Raw genomic sequence first — 26,143 nt, 5'->3', positions numbered from 1 at the left:
TTTTTTTTTTTTTTTGTCTTCAACTTTATTAAACACTTAAATTTTCTCTCTTCTTGGCTGGAAAGGGGGATGGTACAGGCACTCTGCCATGGAAACAACAACAGCCTGCGTGTATGGTACAATTTTCCGTGTTGGCTTAAATAAGGATATACGTCTTCCGCTTCACGCTTTCCAAAGTGACGTCCTCATTCCCACTTTTCCCAGTCGTCTTCAGCCTGAGGACAAGAACACAGACAAAAATTCGGTAACTGTGATCGGTGTTTGGGCGGCATCTAAAGCTTCGGCGTGCTGTGCGACGTAAGAACAGTTAGGACAATACCTCCTATATAATGAGGCCACAGTGCTGAATTTTTTGCGTCGCCTGCAAGGCGACGCAAAATCTTGAAGTTTGTGCTCCGCTGTATGCGACGCAGAAAATACAACGCTATCGCCTCAATAACTAAGTGCTGTCTAGAAACACAATCTCGCTTACCGTACGCTAACTGCAACTGCTTGGCTGTAACTGAGATCTCCCTCTTAACAAGGCCTTAGTCATGCACTTCTGGCCACTTGGAACAACCGCCGACGACAATTGAAAGCTTTTTGTGCCACCAATCGTTGCAGACGCCATGAAAGCGTCGTCTACCTTTCGTGCAGCTAGCTCAAAAACAACCATGCTGGGTCCAGGCTTCTCCCCGGACTCTAGGACAACCACGACACGCAGCGTGCAGGGGCGTACAGAGGTCCACCTGGTTCGGCTCCGAGCCAGTCGGGGGTGGCGGTGATTCGGGGTGTGGTGGGCCACGAGAGGCAGACGAAGACGGTGCGGCCGGCTCCTAGACAACGACACCATAGTGCTGGATTCTCCATGTCGCCTACTGACGGTGGCCAAAGTCGGGCAGAGGTCGGATGCGAGTACTGCGTCGACCGGGATTCGTGTCCTCGCCGACCGAACACAAGTCTCGGCCGAATGCCAACGCAGTGCTTACGATGCCTAAAACGCGTCTTTGAACAGTGTGTTCAACGTCCCATCTCGCCCGCAATGCAAGTGGTTCTGAAGGGGAAATAAATAAATGGCGCCGTAAGAGCCGACGTGCGGTGCCATTGGACATCGCGGTCCCGGTGGTTGATTGTAGAATTGCTGGCAAAAAAAAACCCGTTGCAGCAGATACAATTAGCATCTACCGCATTCATCTGCATTGGTGCGCCACTGTCGGGATGGCAGTGGGCAAGAGCACGACGCTTCTCAGAGGTCATTGGGCAGAGGTCGAGGGACCACTTTTGAGGACGCGGTAAACACCGGTCGGGATACGCTCCGGGGGTTCGATTTCGGGCGCCGCGAGAACGAGTGCGACATGTAATTTGCCTCTTGCGTGCGAGCAAAGGTGGCGTTCTTAGACAATTCGTCTACCGTGAAGCGTGCCATTCTTGGATGAAATTACGTCGTGTGCTAACAAACCGGGAAGAAAGTTTATCGTCTGCTACGAACCGAGCGCCATGGCGAAGTGAGATCGGAAGCGAGCTGAAACTGCGATCGTCCGCTATTTCACACCAGAAGCCCTCGAAGACCTGAGCTTCGTTCGCAAACCTCGAGCTGTTCCGCTGCCGTGCACAAGCCGACAAAGACCGGTGGAAGAAACGGCACTCAGCGCAGGCACGTCGGAGGCTGCGAGACCCTTCTCACTACTTGTACGACGGTGGGACGTCGTCACCAAAATACTGACTGACTGCAAACCTGCGAGAAGCTCTGAAATGTCTCGTCGGTCGATCATGCGCGAGCTGTGGTGCCACGTCCACAGCTCGCAATCGCACAGCTCGTATGCCGGCAACCATTGAAGCTCTCGCCTCGACCGAAACCAAAACCCCCGGGCTCCGTGCTTTCGTCCCATCCGTGCCCCACATTGGCTCCCGGTAGACGACGTAAAATATCCAGCACCGTGGCCGCATTGTCGAGGAGGCGAAGGTGCAGCTCCACAAAAGCGACAGAGGGAAAAAGGCTGGGTGGGGGGAGGGGGGGGATTTGTGGGTGGGCGTGGTTTACCTCCGACGACGGCGGTTTAGAAACCGGCCTGGCAACGGCGGTGGCGATGCTCGCGTCCTCGGCTCCCAACTCAAGCTCAAACTCCTCCCAGTCGCTAAGATCTGCTCGAGGCAAAGCACACGGTTTGGGGGAGGGGAAGGAGGAGGTGCCGGAGGAGAGAGGGGGGAAGGCCAATCTTAGAACTGGTGCCGGTCGCCGCCCCCTTCGTCCGCTCGACTCCGGCTCGCCTGTGGGGCGTTATACGTTTGTGGCAGTTTGATTGGTTATTCTCGCAATCTAGTTCCAGACGGAATTGCTAGAGTCGTCGACAGAATTAAGACGGCAGAGGGGGCCTTCGGTCGTCCCATCTCGAGCACAAGCTACCTGCCTTCAATGATGCTTTGGCGTCCTGCAAACTTCGAGCTCGCATGCACGCGCCTCCGAATCACAACAGAAGGCAACGAGCACGTGCTGGAGGTCGGGCACCTGAAAGACGCGCCCTGCTGTTCGTGACTATTGCGCCCCATCTACTCCAACAGGCGTAATGATATGTACAGGGTGCTTTTTCCAAGAGTGACACTAATTTTAAAAAAAGAAAGCAGTGAAAGCTACTTGTATGCGTTTTGTGCAGGTGAGTTATACAGCAAGGGGGACATAATGTTCGAGGCTAGTCATAACGATCGGTCGGCTAACTCAGTAAAATTTGTTAATTAACTTTTTCATTGCTGAAAATAGACATTTGGTTCCAGTTAGAAACCAGCTGATTGTGATTTAAGACCACTAAATTGGTCATACCTAAAATATTAGAGAATGTGCTAAAGGTACCGCTCACGCAACGGACACAAGGCTGGGGCCGTGGTGAGAGACGGGTAGATTGTGCAGGCGCCTTATCGCACCGCTAGCCTTGCTCCTGCTGCACGAGTGGAACCTTTAGTTAACTACTGCGCTTTTCACGTGCTTCAAGTCTTTGTGGAAATTACTGATTTAGTGGTTTTCAAAGACATGCAGCAAGTTTCTAAATGGAACCTTGTCTATTCTCACTCATTAAAATGTTAAATAACAAATTTTACTGAATTGGCCAACTAATCGTTACAATTAGTCCTCTACACTATGTCCCCCTGGATGTATTACTCATCTGCACAAACAACAAAAATGTAGCGTTCACATCTTTTTTTTTGTAATTAGTGTCACTTTTAGAAAAAAAGAAAACGCCCTGTATATATAGTCTAATTAATGGCTGAAGTGTGCTGCCTTGATCTGACCTGGGAATAGAAAAATCACAGCGACTAGGGAAGCAGAAAGGAGTTTTGTACTTGTAAACCTAGGTTTTACGATTTTCTCCCAACCGCCGAGGGCGCACATTAAAAACAATGCCGAGATGAGTCGCATTCGAAAAGTGACAATCTGGTACTGTAATTCGAGGGTCAGTAGTTCAGCCCTGGCACTGTGCTCTTTTGGGAAGCATTACTTCCTGCCGCAAAGACACAGAACTTGACTGACCTCCCTTGTGGTCTACACTGCACTGACATACCAAGACAAACGTTCGATGTGAACTCTAGGCTTCCGCGTGGAAGACTGCACGAGAGGTGTGAGGGTCATGATTCAAGTACAGGCACCGAGTACCGCAGCCAGGGCCACAATGCACGGGAGCACACACAACACAGAAGTGGAGGGAAACATTGACAGCGGTTAGTACCACGAAGAACGTCCCAACAAAGAACTTCGAAACAGGTGGTTGCCCCCAACCGAGGGAACTGCTCGAGATCTTTGGTATACAAAAGTTTCTGCTGACATACGAGGGTTTTCGTGGGGGCTGTATGTGACGCCGTGTCGGAAACTGGAGCAAAGCTGAAAAGTCGGTGCTACACCCGGATCAAGTGTGGGTTACTCCTTGGTCCTTAGATCTGGTCCGGAAACACCGTTGACTCGTGCCTTGGAAAATGTTTTCTCCACAAAGTTCACTGACACCCGGGGACACGGCTTGAGACTATAATGTGCATATAGGGAGGCAAAGTAGTCTCAAAAGAAAAATTCAACAGTTTTTTTTCTTAAGGTTTGCTTATAACAGTACAAACACACATTACTTGTACCAGGAGGCATTTCAGCACTTTTAATAGCTAGAGGTTGCAGCGATAGCCAAGACAGTCAGTCTACCATTGTCGCAAATTCCCGATTTCGACATCCGCTTGCTAGGATCGTTAGCCTTCATCTTTGGCCAGTGGCATCCAGCGGCAATTGTTTTGCGCGCATCAGCGGCCTCGGATGCATTTCTGTCGACACTATTTCACAAAACACTGGAGAAGCCACAAAGCCTTATTGAATGCTCTGCAAGATTTTGAACCAGGTACATATGAACGCCTCTCTAGTTTCCCTTTTAGGCCACCTAAGGCAATCGATTCCTTCTACCATCGACGGCGAGCCTCCGACATTCAGGTTTGTCCAAAAGAAAAGCTCTTTCATACCGAAGAGATAGAAGACATCTATCACACAAGAGACATTGGAGACATCTAAGACAGCTACCATACCAAAGGCACCTAGGGCATCTACCCTACAGGACACATCTACCATACAGAGTCATCGGAGACATCTCCAATACCAGACATTGGAGAAATCCAATACATTTACCATACTGGAGACATAAGAGAGATCTTCCATAGACACCAAAGATACCTTCCACAAACACCGGAGAATCTTCCATAGACACTGGAGACATTGATTATACAGGAGACATAGGAGACACCTTGCATAGACACCAGAGGCATCTATTATACTGGAGACGTAGGAGACTGTAGGAGGGTAGTGTGCTAGGCTAGATGGTATGATGACATGTTAAACATAACAGTGCACAAAGTACAGGGACAAAGGAAAGGAACACACACGGCACATGGGTTTCTCAACGCTTGTGTGTTTCTTTCCTTTGTCCTCGTCCATTGTACGTTGTTATGTCTAACATGACATAGAAGGCATCTTCCAAATACACCGGAGAATCTTTCATAGACATTAGAGACATCTATCATATTGGAGACATAGGAGACACCTTCCATAGACACCGGAGACATCTACCATACCAGAGACATCTAAGACCTCTACCATACTGGAGAAATGTTCCATAGACACAAGAGATACCTTCCACAGAAATTAAAGAATCTTCCCTAGACACTGGAGACATCTATGACACTGGAGACATAGGAGACACCTAAAGAAACTGGAGACATCTAGGGACTGTGTTTACACTAAAGATGCCAGTCTATGAAACAAGCAAACAAATCACCCACCTCTCCCGCTGGACTCCTCTCCTGAAGATGGCGACCCCGTGCCTCCACTGCCCCGGACCTCCGTCACCGTCGCACCTCTCGCATTCGTCTCCTCCACGGAGCACTTTGCGCCATCACTCCCCGCACCCTTCGCCACGGCACTGCTGCCCTCGCCTCTGGTGCACATGGTTGCCCGGATTCCCGTAGCCAGAGACGTCGCGAGGGCAGCACCCGTTGCCGTCGCGACCTCTCCCTCCTCGGGGGTGGAAGATCCGTGGGCGGGACTCGCGGTGTCGCACCCCGCGTCCCCCGCGGGGGACGGGGTAGCCTTGGAGGGGGTCGGGGAGTTGGAGCCGCTCTGCTCTGCCGACGGGGCGTTGGGGGTGTTGGGCGGGACCACCATTGGTCGGCTGCCCAGGAACTTGCTGCCGGGGTCGCTCAGGGAGTCCAGCAGCTGGTCAGAGTCCACTGGGTGATGATGATGATTAGGCATTGAATGGCACAAAATGCAACACAAACCATGCTGCACCAAAAAAAAAAAATTAAATGGTATATTTTAAACTGTGCAGATGATCTCTAACTGGTGTGATGTAGATCTAAACCAAAATAAGATATGAAGGTTCACCTCCCAGCATAAAGGCTGGATGAGTTTACTGGGATAGAATGGACGCAGGTCAAAGTTACCGGACGAGCAACACAAACTCATCGAGCACTCGTTGCTTGTTACATGCAAGCTGTCGAACATCATCCAACACGGGTTTTCAGACTTTCCTACCCCAAGGAACCTGGCTTGAAAGGCAGCTGAAGAACACCTCCCAGTCTCACATCGATGAAACAAAGGTCTGTAGGCTTCTGCAGTGCTTTAGTACAGGGAGTTCCCGAGAAAAGAGAACAGTGTTCTTCGGCCTGGGTAAATAAACTACCGTATTTGCACGAATATAACGAGAGTTCTTTTTTAGAAAAGTTCACCTAAAAACGCGCCCTGTGCTATAATTGGAATCAAGATCGGTCGTGCGTGAGGTACGGAGGAAAGCCGACCTTCGGGTGTCATTGGGGAATGGAGAGAGTCAGACGAAAACGGACAAGCGGGGAAGGAAGTTGCAGCACTCGTTAAAGGAGGAGGAGGATTCGCGTGCGAACGTATGGCGGCATGTTTCGCCATAAGCAACCGGAGATGTGGGAGAAGGAGAGGACCAACTTGAGAGAAAAAGCTCATGAGAAATGCGAGGAGAGGCGAGGTGTGCGGGGGAGCGAGCTGTTTTTTTTCTACTGTGGTGAGGAGCGGAGCAGGGCTTCAAGGACGTAATGCTCGAAGCTTGCTGAATCACGCCGGATTTGGTTTCCCTTGTTCCGTTGCCTGTTCTGGTTTCGCTTGTTCTGAGGCGCCATAACTCTTGCTGTCTGCTCGGAAGTCTCTCCTGGCATTTGTGTTACGATGGAGAAAAGGACGCATTACACCGCATCCTTCAAGAAACAGGCAATTACCTTGTTTGAAGCAGGGTGTCGAACCGGAACCGAACCGAACCGAAAACCGGAACCGAACCGGTATTTTTTTCGGAACTGAACTCGAACCCGAACCGTTATATTGTTATCGCGATGAACCCGAACCGGAACTGAACCGGAAAAAAAATAACGGTTACCGGCTCATGTCAAAACGGTTCGGCCACGCGCTGTTGACAATGAATGTGCTATCAATGCCATTTGTTTTTTAAGTGCCGTCAACTGACACACACCTCGCTTACATATTTTTCTTCTCCACCCAGTCTTAGGAATATAAACGCTGCATCCATGAATCTTGACAAACGCTTCATCCATGAATCTTGACATAGTTCTACTTGTAAGTGGGTTTGTAAGGAGGTCGCGGATTTTACAGCTACTGCGTCGGACCCAATTAGATGAATTCCGAATGCGTAAACGTCGGTGAGAAACCATTCCGGGTAGAAATCCCTGAGCCTTACACTATGATGTATCTCGTTTCGTATGTGCTGATTTCAGATGTTTTATTTGTAATTTATTTTGATGTTGCAATTTGTCATTCATAATTTCCAAACCGGTTCGCGAACCGGTTTAGCACCCCGAACCAGTTCGCGAACTTGTTCGCGGATCGAATTAATCGAACCGGAACTGAACCGGAACAAAATAAATTTACCTGAACCTGAACCGTAACCGGACCCATATTTTTTTCGGTTCGACACACTGGTTTGAAGACATTGGAAATTCGAGCGCGGCCCGACGTCTAGGGATCAACGAGTCTACCATTCGAGGGTAGTGGAAGAACCGTGACCAGATTTTTCGAGCAGCGCCTACCCGGAAAGCCTTCCGTGGGCCGAAGCATGATTGTCACTCTAAGCTGGAGAAGAATCTAGCAGATTTCATCAAAGAACTTCGTGGCCAGTTTTTGCCGGTCAATGCCGAAGTGATCCAACTAAAACCGAGAGAGCTCGCACGGGAAGCTGGCCTGTCTCGCAACACTTTTAAGGCGAGTCGCTCGAGGATGCAAAAGTTTATGCTTCGCGCTGGATTCTCGCTTCGCCTGAAGACCTCCATCTGCCAAAAACTCCCAGCAGATTAAGAGGAGAAACTCCTAGCATTCCAGCTTCGCGTCATTTCCCAGCGCAAGAACCGAAACTACCTCATCGGTCAAATCGGGAACGCCGACGAGACTCCATATTTTTGGACATGCCATCCAACTACGTCATGGATGTTCGCAGCTCTAAGGAAGTGCGTCTTCGTTCAACAGGAAATGAAAAAAATCGGGTGACGGCGATGCTGGCATGTACAGCCGATGGTCATAAGCCGCCACCTTTCCTTATTTTTAAAAGGAAAACACTTCCGAAAAATAAACATTTTCCTGCCCGGATGCACATCAGGTGTAATGAAAAAGGATGGATGGATAGTGCAATGATGCGCGAGTGGATCCCGGTCGTGTGGGACAACCGACCAGGTGCGCCCTTCAAAATCCCCTAGATGCTTGTGCTCGATACTTTCAGGGGGGCACTTGACGGACGAGGTCAAGAACGCCATCAGGGAGGCAAAGAGTGACCTTGTTGTCATACCTGGAGGAATGACGTCGCAGCTCCAGCCCCTGAATGTGTGTATTAACAAGCCCTTCAAAGACCGGGTGCAAAGAAAACACGAGGAGTGGCTCGCGGACAATAACAAGGAGCTGACGCCAGCGGGTCGCGTTAAGCGGGCCTCCACCTCGCAAGTCGCGAAGTGGATATACGCCTCGCAAGTGGGCTCATTTTCGTCTTCTGCGCATAAGAAAGGAAGTAGCGGTGACGTCAGAACGCCGAACTCTCATTGGCTGATCGCGACCCCCTATCTGAGCGTCGTCTGCTCCTTTGCAACGTCGTCTGCTCGCAACGTCGTCTGCGTCTGTCTTACCTTTCCTGCGACTTTCGGAGCGAACTCGACCTCGCCTTTAAGAGAGGGCAGACGAAATAACTCGAGCGGTACGTTGTTTTTGTCTAACAACTAGCAGACGCGCATCAAGGAGGGAAGTCAAAGGACTCACCGGCGAGGTGTCCCGGGGCGCCGAGGTTTTTTTTCTTAGAACCGAGGCAAGTTCCCTCCCAAATACTTTTTCCCTCCATTCGTGTGCGGCGAGGGCGCAGTTAACGTCGTCTGCTTTACGTCTGCTAGTCAAAGCGGTCAAAGCGATGGCTGCTTTACCTTTGCTGCGTCTGTCGGAGATTCACCGCTTTTTCATCGGCGAGAGTCACCGTTGCCTCGGGAAACCAGGAGATAACAAGAGGAAGAAATTGACCCCTTAATCGAAAATTGAGGTCAGCAATCAAAATATTATACGGGAAGGGTTCACAAGGGTCGCGCGGGCATATTCCACTCAGCACGCCAGCCGGTCGTGGGCAGACGGTCGCCGAGTCGCGGAGAGCCTGCTAGGCCTAACTGCCCAGCTCGTTTGGTCGCGTTCGGTGGGATCGTGGCCGTGGGAGCTTTGCCCGGGTGTTTGTGGATCCAGCGTTCTTGTTCGTCGTGGTCTGTTTCAAGTACTTTTTACTTTTTTCTTGCTGCTTGAAGTTGGGACGCGTCAGAACCGCACGTGAAAAAATAAACGTCCGTGGGCCGTCGCGACCGCGACGTTGTCGGCCATGCTGATTTGATCGTAAGAAGTGCGTAAGACAGCTTCGGAGCTGTCGTAGGATTTCGTCGTAACCTGCGCAAAACTTACGAAAATTTCGTTTCGTGAATACGAATTTGTTCTTAAGTTTTGTCTTACGCACATTTTTGGCGTAAGATCGTTTCGTGAATCTGGCCTCTGCACTTCCGAAAGTCGCAGGAAAGATAAGACAGACGCAGACGACGTTGCGAGCAGACGACGCTCAGATAGGGGGGCGCGATCAGCCAATCAGGGCTCGGCGTTCTGACGTCACCGCTACCCCCTGCGCGAGAAGCAGACGAACTTGCCCTCCACATTGAATGCATGGCAGGCCATGCCACGCTCAATTGTGTCGCGTGCGTTTCTCAAGTGTTGTTTGTAAAATAGCATGGACGGCACGGATGATGAAGTGATGTTCGCAGACAGCGACCGGGAGCTGAGCAGCGATGATGAGTAAAATAAAAATGAAAGGGTGGAACACGTATCCGTAAAAGGAACCGAAAATTGGACGGGATTCAGAGCGTTCGGAAAGTGAGTATTTAAAAATATATATATATATATATATATATATATATATATATATATACAACTACGCATATCTAATGCACACAAAAAAAAGCAAACATGGTTAAAAAGCATTTACACGGCAAGTTTTTGCGCATGTCGAAAATAGCGTGAAACCAGTTTCACGTGCTCAATTTCCGCCGATATTCGGCTCACCTTTTAGCATATGTGTTCCGCTCTTCATACCAGTTTTCTACCAATGTTTGTTCCCTTTTCATTTATTATGGTATGTCCTCGAGCGCGGCGGACTTACGCAGCGGTGGGCCTCGGCTCGCGTTATTAATAATTTTTTTTTTTTTAACGACCTCAAAATGGTTTTTTTTTTGCGTTATTTTCGTGCAAATACGGTATGCATCGCGGAATGTTCAAACTCCGTGAAAATGTGACGCTAGCGTTTGGAATAGAATGCGAAAGTTTGAAAACATGACGCTACCTGGACCAAAAGAAAAATTGATAAAAACAAACTCTCTCTATGGGCTGACATCCACCTAAGCCCAGTTTTGTCACAACAAAAAATGAGATTGTGGGTGCCTGTAGCATTTATTTCCGCAAAACAAACTTACCAACAAGGAAGAAGACAATATTCCTTTCCTTGCTGACAAGTCTCTTTTACTGATGTAAATCCCATGAGTGTTCACAGTATCATTCATTGCGTTGACAATATTAGACTTAGGTGGACGTCGGCTCGTAGACAAGTTTCGTTTTTCTCGGTTATCTTTTAATCCAGGCACAGCCATCTTCTCAAGCTTTTACATTCTAGTCCAACCGCTAGCTTCACGCACCCACGGAGTTTGAGCTTTCCGAAATGCACAGCTCGTTGATCCGGGCCGCAAAACGCCGTCCTTTTTCCTCGGGAACTCCCCGTACATCAATGCTTAAACTAGGACAACGACGCGCACGGGGTCAACTGTGCACCGCTCACCCCCACTGACGGAGAGGCGCTCGCTCGACTGCTGCACGCTGTTCACGAGCTCCTCCTCGGCCTGCCAGAGCTGGAAGGCGCGGAAGAAGTAGCGCTGCCAGAACTCCTCGTGCGAGACCGCCCGGGGCACCAGCTCGTCGTAGTAGCGCTGCACCTCGGCGTAGTTGAGCAGCAGCTCGGCAACCTCGTCCCGGTGCTCGCCCAGGGAGAATGTTTCCAGCCAGCTCTCGTACACCTCGGGAGGGCAGTCCGGCTCGTGGCAGTATGTGTTGCGGTCCACTAAGATCGAGTGCAGGCAGGCCTGGGAGAGGGAGGGCGGGGTAATATGCAACCACCACCGCATGTTTTCACTACGCCGCGGGCATGTTGCGGGTATAATACAATGCAACCCACTTGTAACGATCAGTTTCCAGAGTTTCTAGACTGGAAATGATCAGTTTCTAGTCCAGATACAACGATAATCGGTCACAACGACTGAAATTTTGGGTCTTCTGATTATCGTTATAACTGGGTTGCACTGTATCGTTGAATTCTTTCCTTCGTCTAAAGCTGAGCGGTACTCGATTTATTTCGTGCCTCCTCCTCCCGTACATTTCGTGTCGTTTATAGTTTAGATTTTTTATCTTTCTTTTTACCCCCTTCCCTTTACTTAATTCTCTACATGAGCCTGCGAGATATTGCTAATAAAAAAAACAAATAAATAAAGGGCCAGCAGACAAAGACTGCTGCCAAGCCAAATTCACCCCCGACGACAGCCAAATCGGCTCTGCCCACATGCCCTGCCCTGACGGATGGACAAACAAACACGCTTTAAAATGGGAGACTGCTGGAATTCCTTTCTTCGAAACCGGAGCATATACATTTAGCCCATAGCCACCAACCGGATGAAAAGGGCGGGACATCTCTTACGAAAATGACTTGCTGCAAAAGCGTGCGTTCATCGAATTCCGCTGTGCTTTGGCTGTGCATGCACCCTCGAGACTCCCTAGATGCCAGAACACTGCCGAAGGCGTCTCCATCTCCTCGCTCGCCCTCTCACGGCGGAAACGGGAAACACTCTAGCTAGGGTACCCTGGTTCTCCCGCTTGCCAAGCACAGCGAAACTGCTCGCGATCGGGGCTCGCAAAAAGCCATTTCTGAATGTAATCAACGCCCTTTACTGTCCCGATGTAGTGCTGCAGCTGGTATGAGCTTGTACCTTATTAAAGAGTTTTAATGCTGCGTATAGAAGCAAACGCAAACGCCGTGCATTTGTGTTAGAGTTGAGTGCTCCACGCTGCGCATGCGTGTCGTTGCCATGCTCCAATCTGAGACCGCAATTTTGGGTTTTGTGCGCATAGTGTGGAACGCGCAAAGCTAACGCAAACACACGGTGCTTGCGTTCACTAGTACTATACGCAATACTAAAACTTGCTGCTGTTTCACCGATTTCCGACGCCAACGGAACATGCTGCAGGGAGCAGACGTGCATGCGGGTGCGCGTTATCTCTAACTGGAAAGGCCGAAATCGGCAAAGCGACGGCGCGTAAAAATTAAAGAAACTAAATGTTCTAAAAAGATTGGTAAATAATTTTTCAAAAAAAGTCGAGAGTTGCGACTTTGATGGCACGATATGCTTCACCCACAATTAATTTAACTTTACGTGGATTTCTCAGATTACCTAGAACGTTTTTATTGATTCTAAACCATTTTTATTTTAAACTCGTTAATGAAAAATGCTGCAAATGGCACCAGTGATTATAATTTGCACACTTTTGATTGCCATACTTGCTTGAGCATTTGAAATTAGCTCATAAGCTACAAATTACATTAGAGCTTGAGAAACTATGCATTAAAATATCATAATTGTAATATTATTATTAATAGAAATTGTGGCAATGTAGGCCCCCAATAAAAGCCGCAATCATAAAAATATGCCAATTAACCATAATAGTCTTTCCAGAAAGGTATCATTTTGTTTTCTTTTTACCATGTGAAAAGCTCCGTCATCAAGATAGACAAACAGTCAAACACTGGATGAAATATAAAGTCCTACGAGTGTGTGTGTGCTTTAGAACAACACAGACACTCCAGCTGTCTCACTCGGATCACATCTTTGGGTCGTTGTAGTGAGAACAGTGTTTCTTAATTTAAATGTTTTGTGAACATATTCTAAACTCATCACCCGTGGCAGTATGTTGTAAAATTTGGATCGATTCTATTATTCTTACGCTAGGAATAATGTTAAAGCTATCAAATCATCTGAATACCCTAAAACCGATTAAGAAGCCTGCACTTCATTATTTCACATGACAATTATAGTTGCAAAAAGAGGAAGCAAGAACACAAATATCACCGCAGATCTTTTCAACAAATACAATATTCTAACCTAAATTATTTTGAAGTGCCTGGGTCGGACGCATGTCACAAAATAAAGTTTCCGTGAAAGTCTTTATCTCAATAATTACACTGCGAGACACATCTTGAGTGATGAAAGAATCTGAAATTAACACCTATACCGAAAAATTATATCTAAAATGGAGTTTAGTTTCGGTTGCGTTCCAGAATTAAAAGGTAGCTACTGGCGTAAATTTTATGCTAAACAGTTTTTGTTTTCAGGATAAAGAGGTGACCCGCGTGTATAACACCCTAGCTTCCTCGTATAAATGGGAATAATTTGTGCCGCTCAGTGAAGCCGGCACACTGGAGAGGATCAGCAACTGGTACACCGGCAAGCATCACCGACCCCACCTATAACCACCATTTTAGAAAGCGAGTGGCGCCACCTGTGCTGGATTGGAGCTTTGAATAGTCACCGGCAAGCCACCCTCACCTGCCACCTGTCCACGGGGTGGACCTCGTTGTTGCGTATCACCGACAGCTCGTCGTCTGCAGGGTCCCAGGACGGGGAGAAGGCCTCGCTGAGGGTCCCCAGCAGGGTCGAGAAGCCCTCCTTGGCCTTGGTCGTGACCGACGCGTCCCCATCCAGCTGCGTCGAGAACATGCGTCGCGCGAGGGCAACGTAAACGCCATTGTCGCCGCTGCACGGACTTGACAGCGTGCTCGCACAAGACCACGACTCAGAGCCGCTTCCGGCTCGGAATCTCCGCCAGAATTCGGGTCGGCGAGTTTCGTCTGTCTTTGTCCCACGTCGGTTGCGTCTTTATGTGCACGGAAGCAGCGCTTCCCAAACCGCTCGAGCTCTTTCGCGTCGCGATCGATGGCATTGGCCAACATGGTTAGAAATGTAAAAGGGCATCGCTCGGTACTAGATTTTGATACGGGGCTGCCTCTACCTGGATTTCGGACGAGCTGGCGAGAGAGAAGCTTGCTCGTGGGGGAGGGGCAAAATGGTGCCGGGGAAGTCACGGGGTGGCTCCGAAGACGAAAGAAGTCTCGAATTTAAGCGTCCCAACATACATCCCCAATTATACTTCTCGGGTTCAGTCGTCGATTGAGTCGTCTGCTCGCTTCCACGTTCCACCGACGCCAAACACAAAGCTAACGAAGAATCGCTTGTGTGCGTGCGCATAGGGAAAACGGCGGAAGGCGTCGCCGGCAGGATTGTTGACGCTGGACATCTTAGTTTCCGAGCACATTGTTTGTGACGTGTCCGAAAGTGACGTCAAGTGCAGGAGCCCCGTGGACCAATCTCACTAAGCGTTCCACGCATGCTTGACGCCGCTTGTGCTCGCTTACGACGGAAAAACACAATTCCGGTCTGCGTGCAAGGTTTTGAAGTATTTGCGAGACATCCATACACAACTGATGAGAAATGGTGGCTTATAATAAGGATCTCGTGTTTTCAGAGCTTTTTATTTCTGGGAATTCAGAGGGTGTTTTTTTAGTATATCTTCAGCCGTAAATTCTGGGTTTATCGGAGTTTATTTTTGTTTGGTTCCCAATTCTCATGAATTAGAAATTAAATTTTACTCCATTCAAAATTTTTTTTAAATTCAAAATAAAGATAAATAATTTTGGACCAAATGCACCCCTAAGCTGATAAAAGTTAGTACTCCCATTTGGAACGGCGATTCGAAGTACTAACTGTCCCACAACAAATCTTACAAACAAGTGTTGCTCCAATAAACGTCAGTACCTTGAAATAGCCAAACTCCTTTTCACTGTTATAAAAAAAAGAAAAGCTCCTTTATCGAAGAAGCACAAATAGTATGGTGCAAACTGGAGATCGGAACAGTGGCGTGTGTCGCGGCCGTACACACTTTGACGAAAAGAACCAAAAGCTCAAACTTGTCATAAACCTGAGATAAAAAAAAAATTACTAAGTGGCTTTTTGAGACCCCTAACATCGTGCTCGACGGCCTTTATTCGTAAAGGACCGTCTTTCTTACTTTTTATTTAGCCATTGTTCCGCCGAAATTCATGCTTTGGATTAATCCGAAAACACGGAACCCCTACTCATAACGTTGGCAGAATTATTTCGGGCCCACGGTAAAAGAATGGTGGGAAAAGATATGCCACGAGAAGCGTTCGTGTTTCTCATTCATAAGCAGTTACGAGCGAGCAGAACAGACTCCATCACCCTCAAACGTGAATGTGCGAACCAGCCTCGAGAGGTTGTCTGCTCCACGCATGCGACGACGGGCCGCAAAGTGGCGTCACGTCTACGAGTGGCCCACAACAATCCGTTTCACCTTAGGTGCGAGCGAAGCGGAAGCTACGGAAGCGAGCTGCGGGCTTTCGGCGCACCTGACAGGCACTAGCGCTTGTGCACTGCATGCGTCGTTGGGATCGACCGCGCGCTTGCATCCTCAACTTTGTTCGCACACGAAGCGAAACGAGCTATACGAAATGTGACTTACTTCCGCACGAAAGCCGCCGGTCAAGGACTGAGCATTCAAGTCTTCCCTCGCACTTCAAAGTGTTGCTTCTAAGCTCCGGGTAATCTAAGGCGCATCTCATTTATAGAAATAATGAAAAACAAAACAGGATCATTATATATGACCTCTGGAACACCAAAAGCACGTTACTTTAAAGGGCAACTCCGGTCCATACTTTCGGTTTTGGGATTGTGACTGTTTTTAGTGCAGTCAGCGTCCCTGAATTGCAAGGTATAATTTTTTTGTCGTCATTGCGGGTGGTTTCAAAGATATCGACACCTCAATGTTTTGTTTGGGGTGCGGCCAACAAAACCGAAACTAGCCGCTTGAGGTTCCATCAATACTGGAAAACAGCTGCCATGTGAATGTGACGTCAGGATCATTCTCAATCAACGAGTACGCAGGCCGCGCGGCACCTACCTCTTTTGCGCTAGCCGTCTAAAGATGGGAGGTAAACTGATTTTGTTTTAATTGTGTATACATGGTAGTTATCCAGCATACGTAGCAAGAGTCAGTGGCGTCACAAAGGGTGGGGGGTGGGTTCGCCCCGGTGCAAGGCTCAGGGGGGTGTCGCAGCGCCACAAGAGCGGGGGGGGGGGGGGGTGTGTGCGGCGGGCTACCGCTTCGGGTGCCGCCGCTGGCAAGAGTTAGTGCGTCTACCCAAAAGCTAGTGACTGGAAAACCCGTGAACTTGTACGGTGTCGCACTCGGCGGCCGCTGCCGAGCCTGCGCTGTGCCATGCTCGTCACTTGAATACACAAACTCATCTCTGTGACGTCACGGCGCGGTGGTGGCGCGTCGGTCGCACTTCTGGTCTGGGGCTGTGGGCAGAAGTCCCTATGCCAGACGTGTATTCCTGTGTTGTTTTGGAAGGAACCAGACAAAAACCTGCCTTCTTGTCAAAACGCCGCGACTGGGGCCATACCAAAAGTGTCGAGAAAGGTTTGAAGGTCAGTTTTCACGTGCTCGGTTCGTCCGAGAATCTGGATATGTGCCGTGAAAAGAGAAAAGCAGACGCCACCGGACCACGATTGCTTGGGCGAGAAGCACTTTTGGGCTGAATTCACGGATACTTGAGGTCATCAGATTTATTTGTTTTGTTCCAACATGAACGCCAGAAAACTCAAGTTGTGCGGACCACCTGTCTACGTTCAGTGCGTCTTCAAGTTCAAACGGCCGCCTGATTGTTCCAATTGTCGTCTGCTCTTTCAAACGTCTCTGCTTGTCGTCTGCTCTCTTAGACGACGCCGGTCCGTAGACCAAATGTTGGCCCGATACTTGCGATAAGAAGTAAGTGCAGGCCTCAAAAGACTTAAATTTGAAGGTTGGTAAGCAGGCTCGATGTAAACAGAAGATACAAGGAGACTTTGGTCATTGTTACCAGTGACCAACACCGACTTGTTATGCCTAATTCAGTTGGTCCGATTCTGCTTGCGATTTTCAGTATCGTCGTCGACCATCTCAGCTACGGTTCACGCTTTTGCAGCCCGAGCGGCGTCGTGACTGAAAATTCCGAGCGAAATCTCATCGTGCGAATCAGGCTTTAGCGTACAATCTGCGGCATCCACGCGGAATGAATCGCCACCTGTCACATTAATTACGCGAATTTTTGCGGTGTAACGAGCCTTGGTAATTTCGCTGACGCCACTCAAGATAGTTAGACATCGCCAGGAAGACGTAGAACCAACAATTTGAACGCGAAAAAGGGCAGGGGGACTCACACCGACGCCGACAACATCGCATTTCAATGGTTTGTTTATGGGCGACGGCGAGATTCTTGCCCACACCCCCATCGCGCATGCGCGGTGCCGGTGGCGTCCGCTAGGGGCGCTCCGGTTTGTTTGTAAACATGAGTTGGTGTATACCCAAAAGTTAGCGACTGGAAAACGAGTGAACTTGTTCAGTGCCGTACTTGGTGGCTGTCGGCGTGTGTGCGGTCTTCCGTACTCGTCACTAGGCCTAAATTGTCGTCGGGGCTCCGTGGATGGAGCGGCGGTGCTCTAAGCTGCGTTGCCAGTGACGTACAGTACTGGGGGCCCTCTCACTTTCGCGCTGCGGGTCAGTCCCAGCCACAAAGCTTTGAGGCTCTCCGGCGCGGGTCGAGGCACCTGAACACGTGTGCTGGGCTGTACACGTCTGTTTTTTTGTGTTTTTCTTTTTCTTCCTTGGGAGCGTAAAAGCCAAAGTCCTAAGTCCACTCGTCGAACAGCGTTCACCAACACGTTCTCAAATTTTCGGTCCGTTGGAGACTTGTGAAAAAGCACATCCGTGTTGTGCAGCGGGTTGTTTGAGCAGCCCACAGCGCTACAAGTCGCACTGGGCATCTTTCGAGGAACAGCTGGGCAGTATTGGGCGCACTGAACCATGGTTAAAAGCGCTAAAAAGATGTACAAAAGATAGAACACAAACACGGGCACAATATTCTATCTTGTGTACATCTTTTTAGCGCTTTTAACCATGGTTCAATACAGTCAACACCAACTAGCCCAACAACAAGTTCTTTTACAGTATTGGGCGCACCGAGTTGCTCGCTAAAACGAGTCTTGGAGTCCTCACAAGCAAATAAACAAAAGGCTATACCGAAGCTAACGGGCTACAGATAGAAGTAACGGCTAAACACACCAATCACAAGCCGAAGTAGCTGCGGTAGCGGCTCAAAGAAGCACACTCTGCGCAACGCACGGACCGGAGGAAAAAAAGAGAATGATACTGACACCACGGCCCAATGTCGCTTTACCAATCGGCAACCCGCTGGCCGTTTGCTAAGGAGCAGCGACTTGCGGCGGGTCGCATTTTATTATCGGCATTAGTTGAGAATGTGGCGTCCCACGGTCGTAATATTTTGGCTGGGGTCGTATTTTGTGCAACTACAGCGATACCAGTAATTTATTTCATTTTGAGTTTTGGCCGGAGTTGCCCTTTAAAGGAGGAGCTTTGGCAAAATATTGATGATCGTTGATTTTTTACAAAAATTATAACCACATACTAATTATCCGCCAAATAAATATGTCTACCGAATATTTAATTAAGATACTGTAAACGACCTATTTTTCGCGGGCTCAATATTTCGCAATATAGGTCAAAGCTGAAGTTTTCGAATAATTTGTGGGTTATAATTTTCGCGAAGCGGTGGGATCTCCATATAGATTTCAATGTGCTTACATTTTACCGGAATTGTTCGCAGGACCTATTTTTTTGCTAATTGTAGGCAATTTGCACAAAAATTGGGTTTTTGCAAAAATTATGTTGTTCACAGTATTTGTTTTCTTTCGAGAAAATGAACTTTGGAGTTTAGGCGATAGGGTGCACCCGAATCGCTTGTTGCCGCTCTGCTGGCAACGAAGAGTGGGGGGCCGCTCATGATGCCCAATGCTGTATCCGAGAGCAGACGACGCTCTCTGCCGTGTGTGTTGTGCGTCGTAGCGAAGGCGAGCATCAGTGGTTTTGCTAACTGCGTCTGGTTTAGGCTGCCTGCGGCGTGCATCGGAGGGTGGAGAGAATGTGAGTGGCTGTGGGGTCCAATCACACCGCGAGAAAGTGCGGCAGAGTGACGTCTCGTCGGTTTCTGACCGAGCGGTCTCTGCAATGGAAGTGGATCCGAGCAGGTCTTGCTTCTAGCTCGCAACTCCTGGCTAGCGTTCACGTCGTGCTAGAGAACAGTTCACGCCTTGCTGATAAACAAAACTTTGCGTGCCATTCTGCTGTGAAGTGTCATCTGGATACACACGCCGGCATATCGCGAATGCGGCCCGCACATGAGGTCCTCTCAGAGGCGGTGCCGTCAGATCGAATGCAAACAACGAATTGTCTGAAATCTCGAGCTGAAAATCTTAAACATTTGCTGGTCACTGCATGATTAAGACAAGCTCGATGAATCATAGTTTATTACTTCCCACGGGCAATTGCGACAACCTTCCGACTGCTTCCGATGCCAGGCAATCGTGGCTAAAGCGGCCCACGTGCTGATGTTTATACAACGTCTGACGTCGCAACAAGATGGCAGACAAGCAGAGTTGCAGGTTAGTTTCGGTTTCAATTATATCATATTTTTACGATTAAAATTATTTAAAACATCTTGCTCTAGGCGGAGTTCCTTGTGCTCTTTCTAAAATATGTTATTGAAAACGTTCTAAATTGATGCTACAGCTCCCCTTTAACCCATTCGCTACTAAAGCCGGCAAGCCGCTGGGCGTGCCGTCAGGGGCAATACTGCCAAAGCTGGCGATTCGCCGGTCTGCATGAATTTCTGTTTTAGAGAGCTATTCATAGATGGCGCACTATGTGGACTTGGGGTAGTGTAGTTAGATACATTGTTAACAGATGGCGAGGGTCGTACTGTTTGCAGTTTGTTTGAGCTTGTTCTTTTGTGCGTCGTCTTTGCCGCTCCATCGCTGCCTGCTTGGAGAAGATGGCAGCGTCTAGCGTAACGTGTGACTTTTCCGAAGATGAAATCATAGATATCCTCTTTGACAGCGATGATGACAGCTCGTCTGCTGAGGATAGTGAGTTTTCAGAGTCTTCTGTCGACAACGGGAGCGATTCCGACAGCGGTTCTGAGTATGAATCACGACAAGAGTGCACTAGTTCTGCAACGCCTAGGCGACCGAGAATGGAATGCTTCGAGGCCACTCATACGAGGAAGAACCTTTGAAGGCCTATTGACATAAAGGCTTGAACAAACCACTTGAGCATGTAAATAAACATGTTTTCTTGTTTTCTGCACGGAAGTTTACTGTAAAAGCCCATTATACAAGCAAAACAGTAACACCTAGTGTGGCCCTGTTTTAGGGGAAAAACATGCAATACGGACGACCCGGCAGCGCGCGAAGCATGCAGTAGCAAATGGGTCAAAGAGACTTTGAGCCCGCAGTCTCCCAAAGGCTATGCTAGCTCACAATTCCCGTGCATTCTGGCATCATAGTGTCCCATTTGTACTTCTTGGTTAATAAATGACTCGACGGGTACAAAATTAATTTTGGATGGTGGCTGGACACTACCATTTCAGCAATGGCTTTGAAGAGGGTGCTACAATTGATAGCAGCCCACTATGCAAAGTCGTTCGTTCACTGACATCCGAGGCAGTGAAAAGCCCGCTGCCCCCAACAGGCCATCAGGGATGGTGGCTCCACAGCTGAATGAATGGAAGGCCCCACCACGAACAAACTTCGGCAAAGCGAGAACCGCATTGTAGAGCGATTTTTGGCATAAGATTGAATGGCTTGATTGATGATACGAGCTGTGCCTATTGGCACCGGGTGGTAGCTTGCGCCACCTATTGTAGAGTAATGGCGCTGGGATTGCCAACCCACCTTCAGCTTGTCTCGAACAAAGGCAGCAGTCGAGGAGACTGCCTGTGCCGTGTCCTGCTGCACTGTACTGGAAAATTCCGTCAGGTCCTTCTTGAAAAACTCGTACGCCGTTGTCGACTGGAACGAAGCACGCCGAAATGCACAGGCAAACTTTTATGCTCGCACACACAGCGTGCACACCAAAACACATAGGCAAACTTTTATCCTGACAAACAGCACACTAAAAGACATAGGCAAACTTTTCTACTATTAGAACCACAGCACACCAAAAAAACACGCGCAACCGCTTACTCTGAAACACAGCACGCCAAGACATACGTAAGCTTTTACTGACAAAATACCTACCGTAATATTTTGAGCAAATGCTCACCTCTTCACAGGAGATAATTGGGGGGAAAAAGGCAAGTGGACAAATCTCGTTGCTTGCACACACGCGATGAACACCGCCTATCGGTATACGGCCCAAACGCTTCTTCTGTGAAAGCATGTTTCTAAAACCGGTATCCGCGAGGGAAGCGGCGTTTGACCTTTTGTAGCAAGTTCTGTAGCAGGCAAAATATTGTTTTGAGCAGATGACAACACCCATTAGCACATCACCTGAAGAAAAAAAAAAGGTTAATGCATCTCTATTTGCATTTTTATTTGATTGAGGGTTCCTCTTTGATACTGGAGCATATTACTTATTACATTTTTGTAATAAGAATAGATAGATGCAAAAGGAACATAGCCTTCTTTTTAGGAATAAGGCTTGGTCAGAGCAGGTTCCATTTACAATAAGTACAAAAAATGCAACACTTCAGTTGGGATAAAGCCCATCCCACTTTTACATCCGGTAGTTTATTTAGCCTGTAAACATAATTTCTGTAAAATGCCAGCAAACACCAGCATATCCGCTAACATGTCTATCAATAAAAATGCGTCCACAAAGTTTTTTGAAATCTACCAAACTCAACTCTAATATTATAAACTGCAAAAACAACCACCCACAACTAGTATGAAAACCTACACTTGTGCTTCAAAAGTGACGCTGCTCTCAAAGCGGCATTGGAACCAGGGTGAAGTCAAATTTGGCTACTCTTTCAACCAACAACTGCAAGGAAACCCTGACTACCGGATTTACTCAAATGTAGACCCGCGTTTTGGTTTTTTTTCTCTTCCTGGACGCAGTGCTTTTCAAATTGGGGATCAACCTATGGTCAAGTTCGAAGAAGGCAGACATGTAACAGGTCAGAACATAATTTTTGAGCCTATCGTGCTAACCCATGTCGGCCGCTGCTTCTAGGACTCCGATGCAAAACGGTGAGGCTCGACGCGGGCACGCTGGTGAAAGGCAGCACAGAGCCATGCGGCACACACGATAATCAAGTGATCTCATCAGAAGTAGAAGATTCTGGTTCTGTCTTATAAATGTAATTGCCATCCTACCACTACTATGCAATGTTTTCTCGCAACTTTTAGCTCCAGACGTCGCGTAAAAATTTAGACGATGTCGGCGCTCAACCGGCCAGCGTGGTTCACGAGCAATATCATGCTTCGTTTCATCTTAATTCAAAGTGCAGTCAATGCTACGAGCCAATGGGACCCACCAAACGGTGTACATTCTCTTATGCGTTCCTCCACCGACTGAATCGATTGCAGCGGCGGATGTCCCGTGACTTGCACTTTTATAATGTGCGTGTTCGTGGTTGCATGTGTCTGAACCTTTGACCGTGCTCTAAACTAAATGAAACAAACTATACAGTTAGTCGATACTCGGTGAAACACATATTTGCACCATTTTCCTTTCTACCTGCTTCTCCAATTGTTAGGGCGGACCAACAATTAATTTTATTTCTTGCTCCACTTAAACTCATCTCGGCACAGGTGTGGCGCAATTCTTGGCAAAAATGGCACTTTGGCACGAGGTGTAGTGGGCTGTCGTTCGTGGCACAATTTGGCGCAAATGTTGTGGCACTTTCAACACTACTACATTCCCATCAATAGGTCTGTGGATTCTATCTGTAAAATAAAAAAAACAGATGGGGTAAAAGAAGAAACAAGAGAATAGAAAAACCAACCAGGTGTAACCAGCGAGTGGGCGAAAGAAGCGACGAAGAACGAAGCTGGAAAGGCGGTAAAGCCGGCGATCGTGTTGGCAAATACTCTGCCGTCGGGTGGACCATCCAACCACACAATGCCGGCTCTTGCATAACTTTCTTGTTTGGTGCATATGTGCGTGCGTCCGGAGACATCTAGAAAGTCTTGCCCAGGCGTCCCCAGTTCTTCGAAATCACTATTTTTAGAGGGTGCGCAATATATCAGGATTTTCTTTGATGTAGATATTTTGACATAAAAGGGGAGCCGGTCACATATGTAATGAGACATATACCTCATGTTTTGACTGTGTCATGACCACCAATAAATCAAATATGCAGGTGCACGAACGTAGCAAACTTGCCAAGAAAAATGTTTATGGACAGTACACAAATTGCAATCAAATTTCACAAAAAACGCTTCTTAAAAAAAAAAAAAAAAAAGAAACAGCTTGGAATAAAATTATTAGAAACCAAGCGTGTTGGTAAGGTTCATATACGCACGAAAGAATATGCACATAGGACGGAACACAGAGCACATCTCTCAACTGGCAACAAACAAGAATGAAAAAGAACCAGCCCCCAAAAGGCATCAACAAATTGTTGATGCCTTTTGAGGACTGATTCTTTTTCATTCTAGTTTGCTGCCAGTTGAAAGATGTGCTCTGTGGTCCATCCTATGCGTTTATTATTTCCCATGTATATGGAATACAATACATTGACACCTATGGAACTGGCACGGGCAAAGTTAAGCAAAATACCCCCTTACGGACAATGCAACCCAGAGACTTTCGGAACTGTGCCTGCATCGCGAACGAGATCGCAATTTCATTTGCCCGTGAAATACAAACGGGACAAGAACATAATCTCAAGGCGCCTTTGTTGCAAATAGAAACATGCAACAAAAAGGCAACAATAGATCCCCAAGCACCAAGTACAAATGGCAGAGTAGGCACAAACGTACACACAACATGCAAGTGTGTTACATACACCTTTTCCACATGGGTGCAGCCATCTTGAATGTCGTCATTTGTGGTATGCGTTAAAAGATTGTTTGGATCTCCACCCCGCTGAAAGGTGTCCACGAAAAATACACGATTGTCACACATTCTTGTTTCGCCTCATCTATATTTTCTTCCATTTCCAGGTTGAAATCTTTTTTTCTTTTTTTCGTCCCGCATACCAGATACAGAACCCATGTGACCAAGAACAGAAGGAAATAGAAAACGTCTGTATGCAGCTCTAGCTGTCCCCCAGCTAGCATTTCCTCCCAAACACGAAAACCACAAATGGCCAGAGCCTTCTCCATAAAGTTTGTTACCATTGTCCAGAACTAAAGACAGTTTTGCTCTCACCACCCTCTGCCCCCCCCCCCCCCCCCCCCTATAGAATATCATCCCGCCGGAATAACCTTTCTTTATTCTTTATTCAGGGAACTCCTGCAGCGCCTAGAAGGCATTATTGCAGGGGGCGAATAATAACGAAAAGAACATATCAACATTTGCAGCACAAACTATACATTCCTGTAAAGCGTTCCAGTCCTTGACCGTCCTCACAAAAAACGAATTTTTGCAGAGCTCCGTCCTAATACAGTATTCGCGTATCTTGTGCACATGATCATTACGTTTGGAAAAATAATTTGGTTTTAAGAGGTGATTGAGAGGTGTGTGATTAAACAAATTTCCGGCAAAACTAACACGTTCAACTAATCATTCCTTCCATATGTCATCCTCCATCGTTAGCACCACTGATGCAACAGTGTTTTACGATCTCTTACTAGCCCATTATGCATAACTTTTCCTGTTCTTATTTTTTGTGTGTTCTATTGTTTTATAGTTGTGTCTGCTATTTTATTCATTGTTATACTGCCCCCCTCCCCCTTATGTAATGCCCTAACCAGGTCTTATTGCGTCTGCTATTTTATTTATCGCAATACTGCCCCCCCCCCCCCTTATGTAATGTCCCAACTGGGCCTTTAAGGTTGAAATAAATTAAATAAAATGAAACACACAGCATGGCATGCACATTTCGCCCTGTAGTGACCAGTAGAAGATTAAGCTTTAAGAGTCGAAGCACCTGTCATTAGATTGTTTTTTTTTTTTGTTTTTTTTTTTATTGTGTATATGTGAGACTTTATAAAGAAAAATTTAGTTTTGCTGCCTGCAATAGTGCTGCACGTTAACTCGCGGAAACGAGGACAGCGTTCGGAAAGTTTTGGCTCCCACGCCGTGTCAATGTCCTCTTCGCTTTAGTACGCACAAAAACAAAACCTCAGCAAGTGCCAGCCGAAATTATTCCGAGAAACCGACTTCGCTACACCTCATATCTCGGTACATACCTTACCTACAATTCATAAACCGAGCTACCCAAAAGCTCCGTCCACAAACATCCGAAAACAGCGCATTGAAAAGCTAGCTGCGAGCAAGAAAACAAAAAACAAGACGCTCGATTTTTTTTTTTCTTTATTCGGAACGTGTTTTTTTAATTATAGTTAGATGTGTGTCATAACAAGGACAACACAAGTCCTTCCTCCGCTGCGACATCGCCAGTAACACAGGAACGAACCGAGAAACCAAATAAAGAAAATAAAAAGGACGTACCCACAATCGGGCCTCTCGAAAGCATACGTTCGAAAAACACAAATCGCCTCTGCAGACTTCACAGGCAGTGTCAGTGCAACCCTTCGAGAAACGCTAGTCATAGGAAGCGTGCGGATGATCTGGTCCACTGACTCGGCGATAATCACGCTAAACTAGACGAGAAAATGCAAAAGACCACGGCACGCGTATTGTTTACCTTGTCTTTGGCCGTCTGCAGCCAAGTGTTCCACCAAGGTGTAGTCGCTTCGTCAGAGCTGCGGCGAGAAATGCATTCCAGGTTACAGCGCACGCGGCACGAAGACGAAGTATGACGAGCGTCGCTCGCCGCGACGTCGTTTTGTTTTGGGGTCGTGACAAGAGAGGAAAAGGGATTTTAAAACGCTGCGATTTCAATCGGGGGTACTTACGTGCCCTCAGCCATCTTTACATCTTTACGCGAATCGAGGCGAGGGTTGCCACCTGGCAAGTTACGGGATCCGCCGA

At 47.8% G+C, this 26,143-nt stretch overlaps 1 protein-coding gene across 2 annotated transcripts; it reads right to left on the bottom strand.

Annotated features, from left to right (window-relative positions):
- On the bottom strand, positions 1 to 26,143 carry LOC8033016 (BSD domain-containing protein 1). 2 transcript variants are annotated; one of them, XM_029977421.3, is made up of 8 exons: positions 26,068 to 26,143; positions 25,857 to 25,914; positions 20,989 to 21,105; positions 13,672 to 13,827; positions 10,860 to 11,160; positions 5,275 to 5,721; positions 2,021 to 2,121; positions 1 to 215 (listed from the first exon to the last, which is right to left on the bottom strand). In XM_029977421.3, the coding sequence occupies exons 1-8, from the start codon at positions 26,079 to 26,081 to the stop codon at positions 186 to 188; spliced, it is 1,224 nt and encodes a 407-aa protein (XP_029833281.3). In that variant the 5' UTR covers positions 26,082 to 26,143; the 3' UTR covers positions 1 to 185. The 2 variants fall into 2 exon arrangements, with proteins under 2 accessions (XP_029833281.3, XP_042142856.1); XM_042286922.1 differs by lacking the exon at positions 2,021 to 2,121 and having other exon boundaries at positions 26,068 to 26,135.

Source organism: Ixodes scapularis, unplaced genomic scaffold, assembly GCF_016920785.2.
Source record: "Ixodes scapularis isolate PalLabHiFi unplaced genomic scaffold, ASM1692078v2 PGA_scaffold8__174_contigs__length_109621045, whole genome shotgun sequence".
Lineage (NCBI taxonomy): Eukaryota > Metazoa > Arthropoda > Arachnida > Ixodida > Ixodidae > Ixodes > Ixodes scapularis.
Note: the sequence above shows the minus strand (reverse complement) of the source record. Positions and strands in the feature narration are given on the sequence as shown.

Coding starts and splice junctions, on each gene's coding strand:
- LOC8033016 (XM_029977421.3), bottom strand. Junction 21,106..25,856: donor TGCAGACGGCCAAAGACAAG/GTAAACAATACG, acceptor GCTTCGTTCCAG/TCGACAACGGCGTACGAGTT. Junction 2,122..5,274: donor AGAGGAGTCCAGCGGGAGAG/GTGGGTGATTTG, acceptor TGCCTCGAGCAG/ATCTTAGCGACTGGGAGGAG.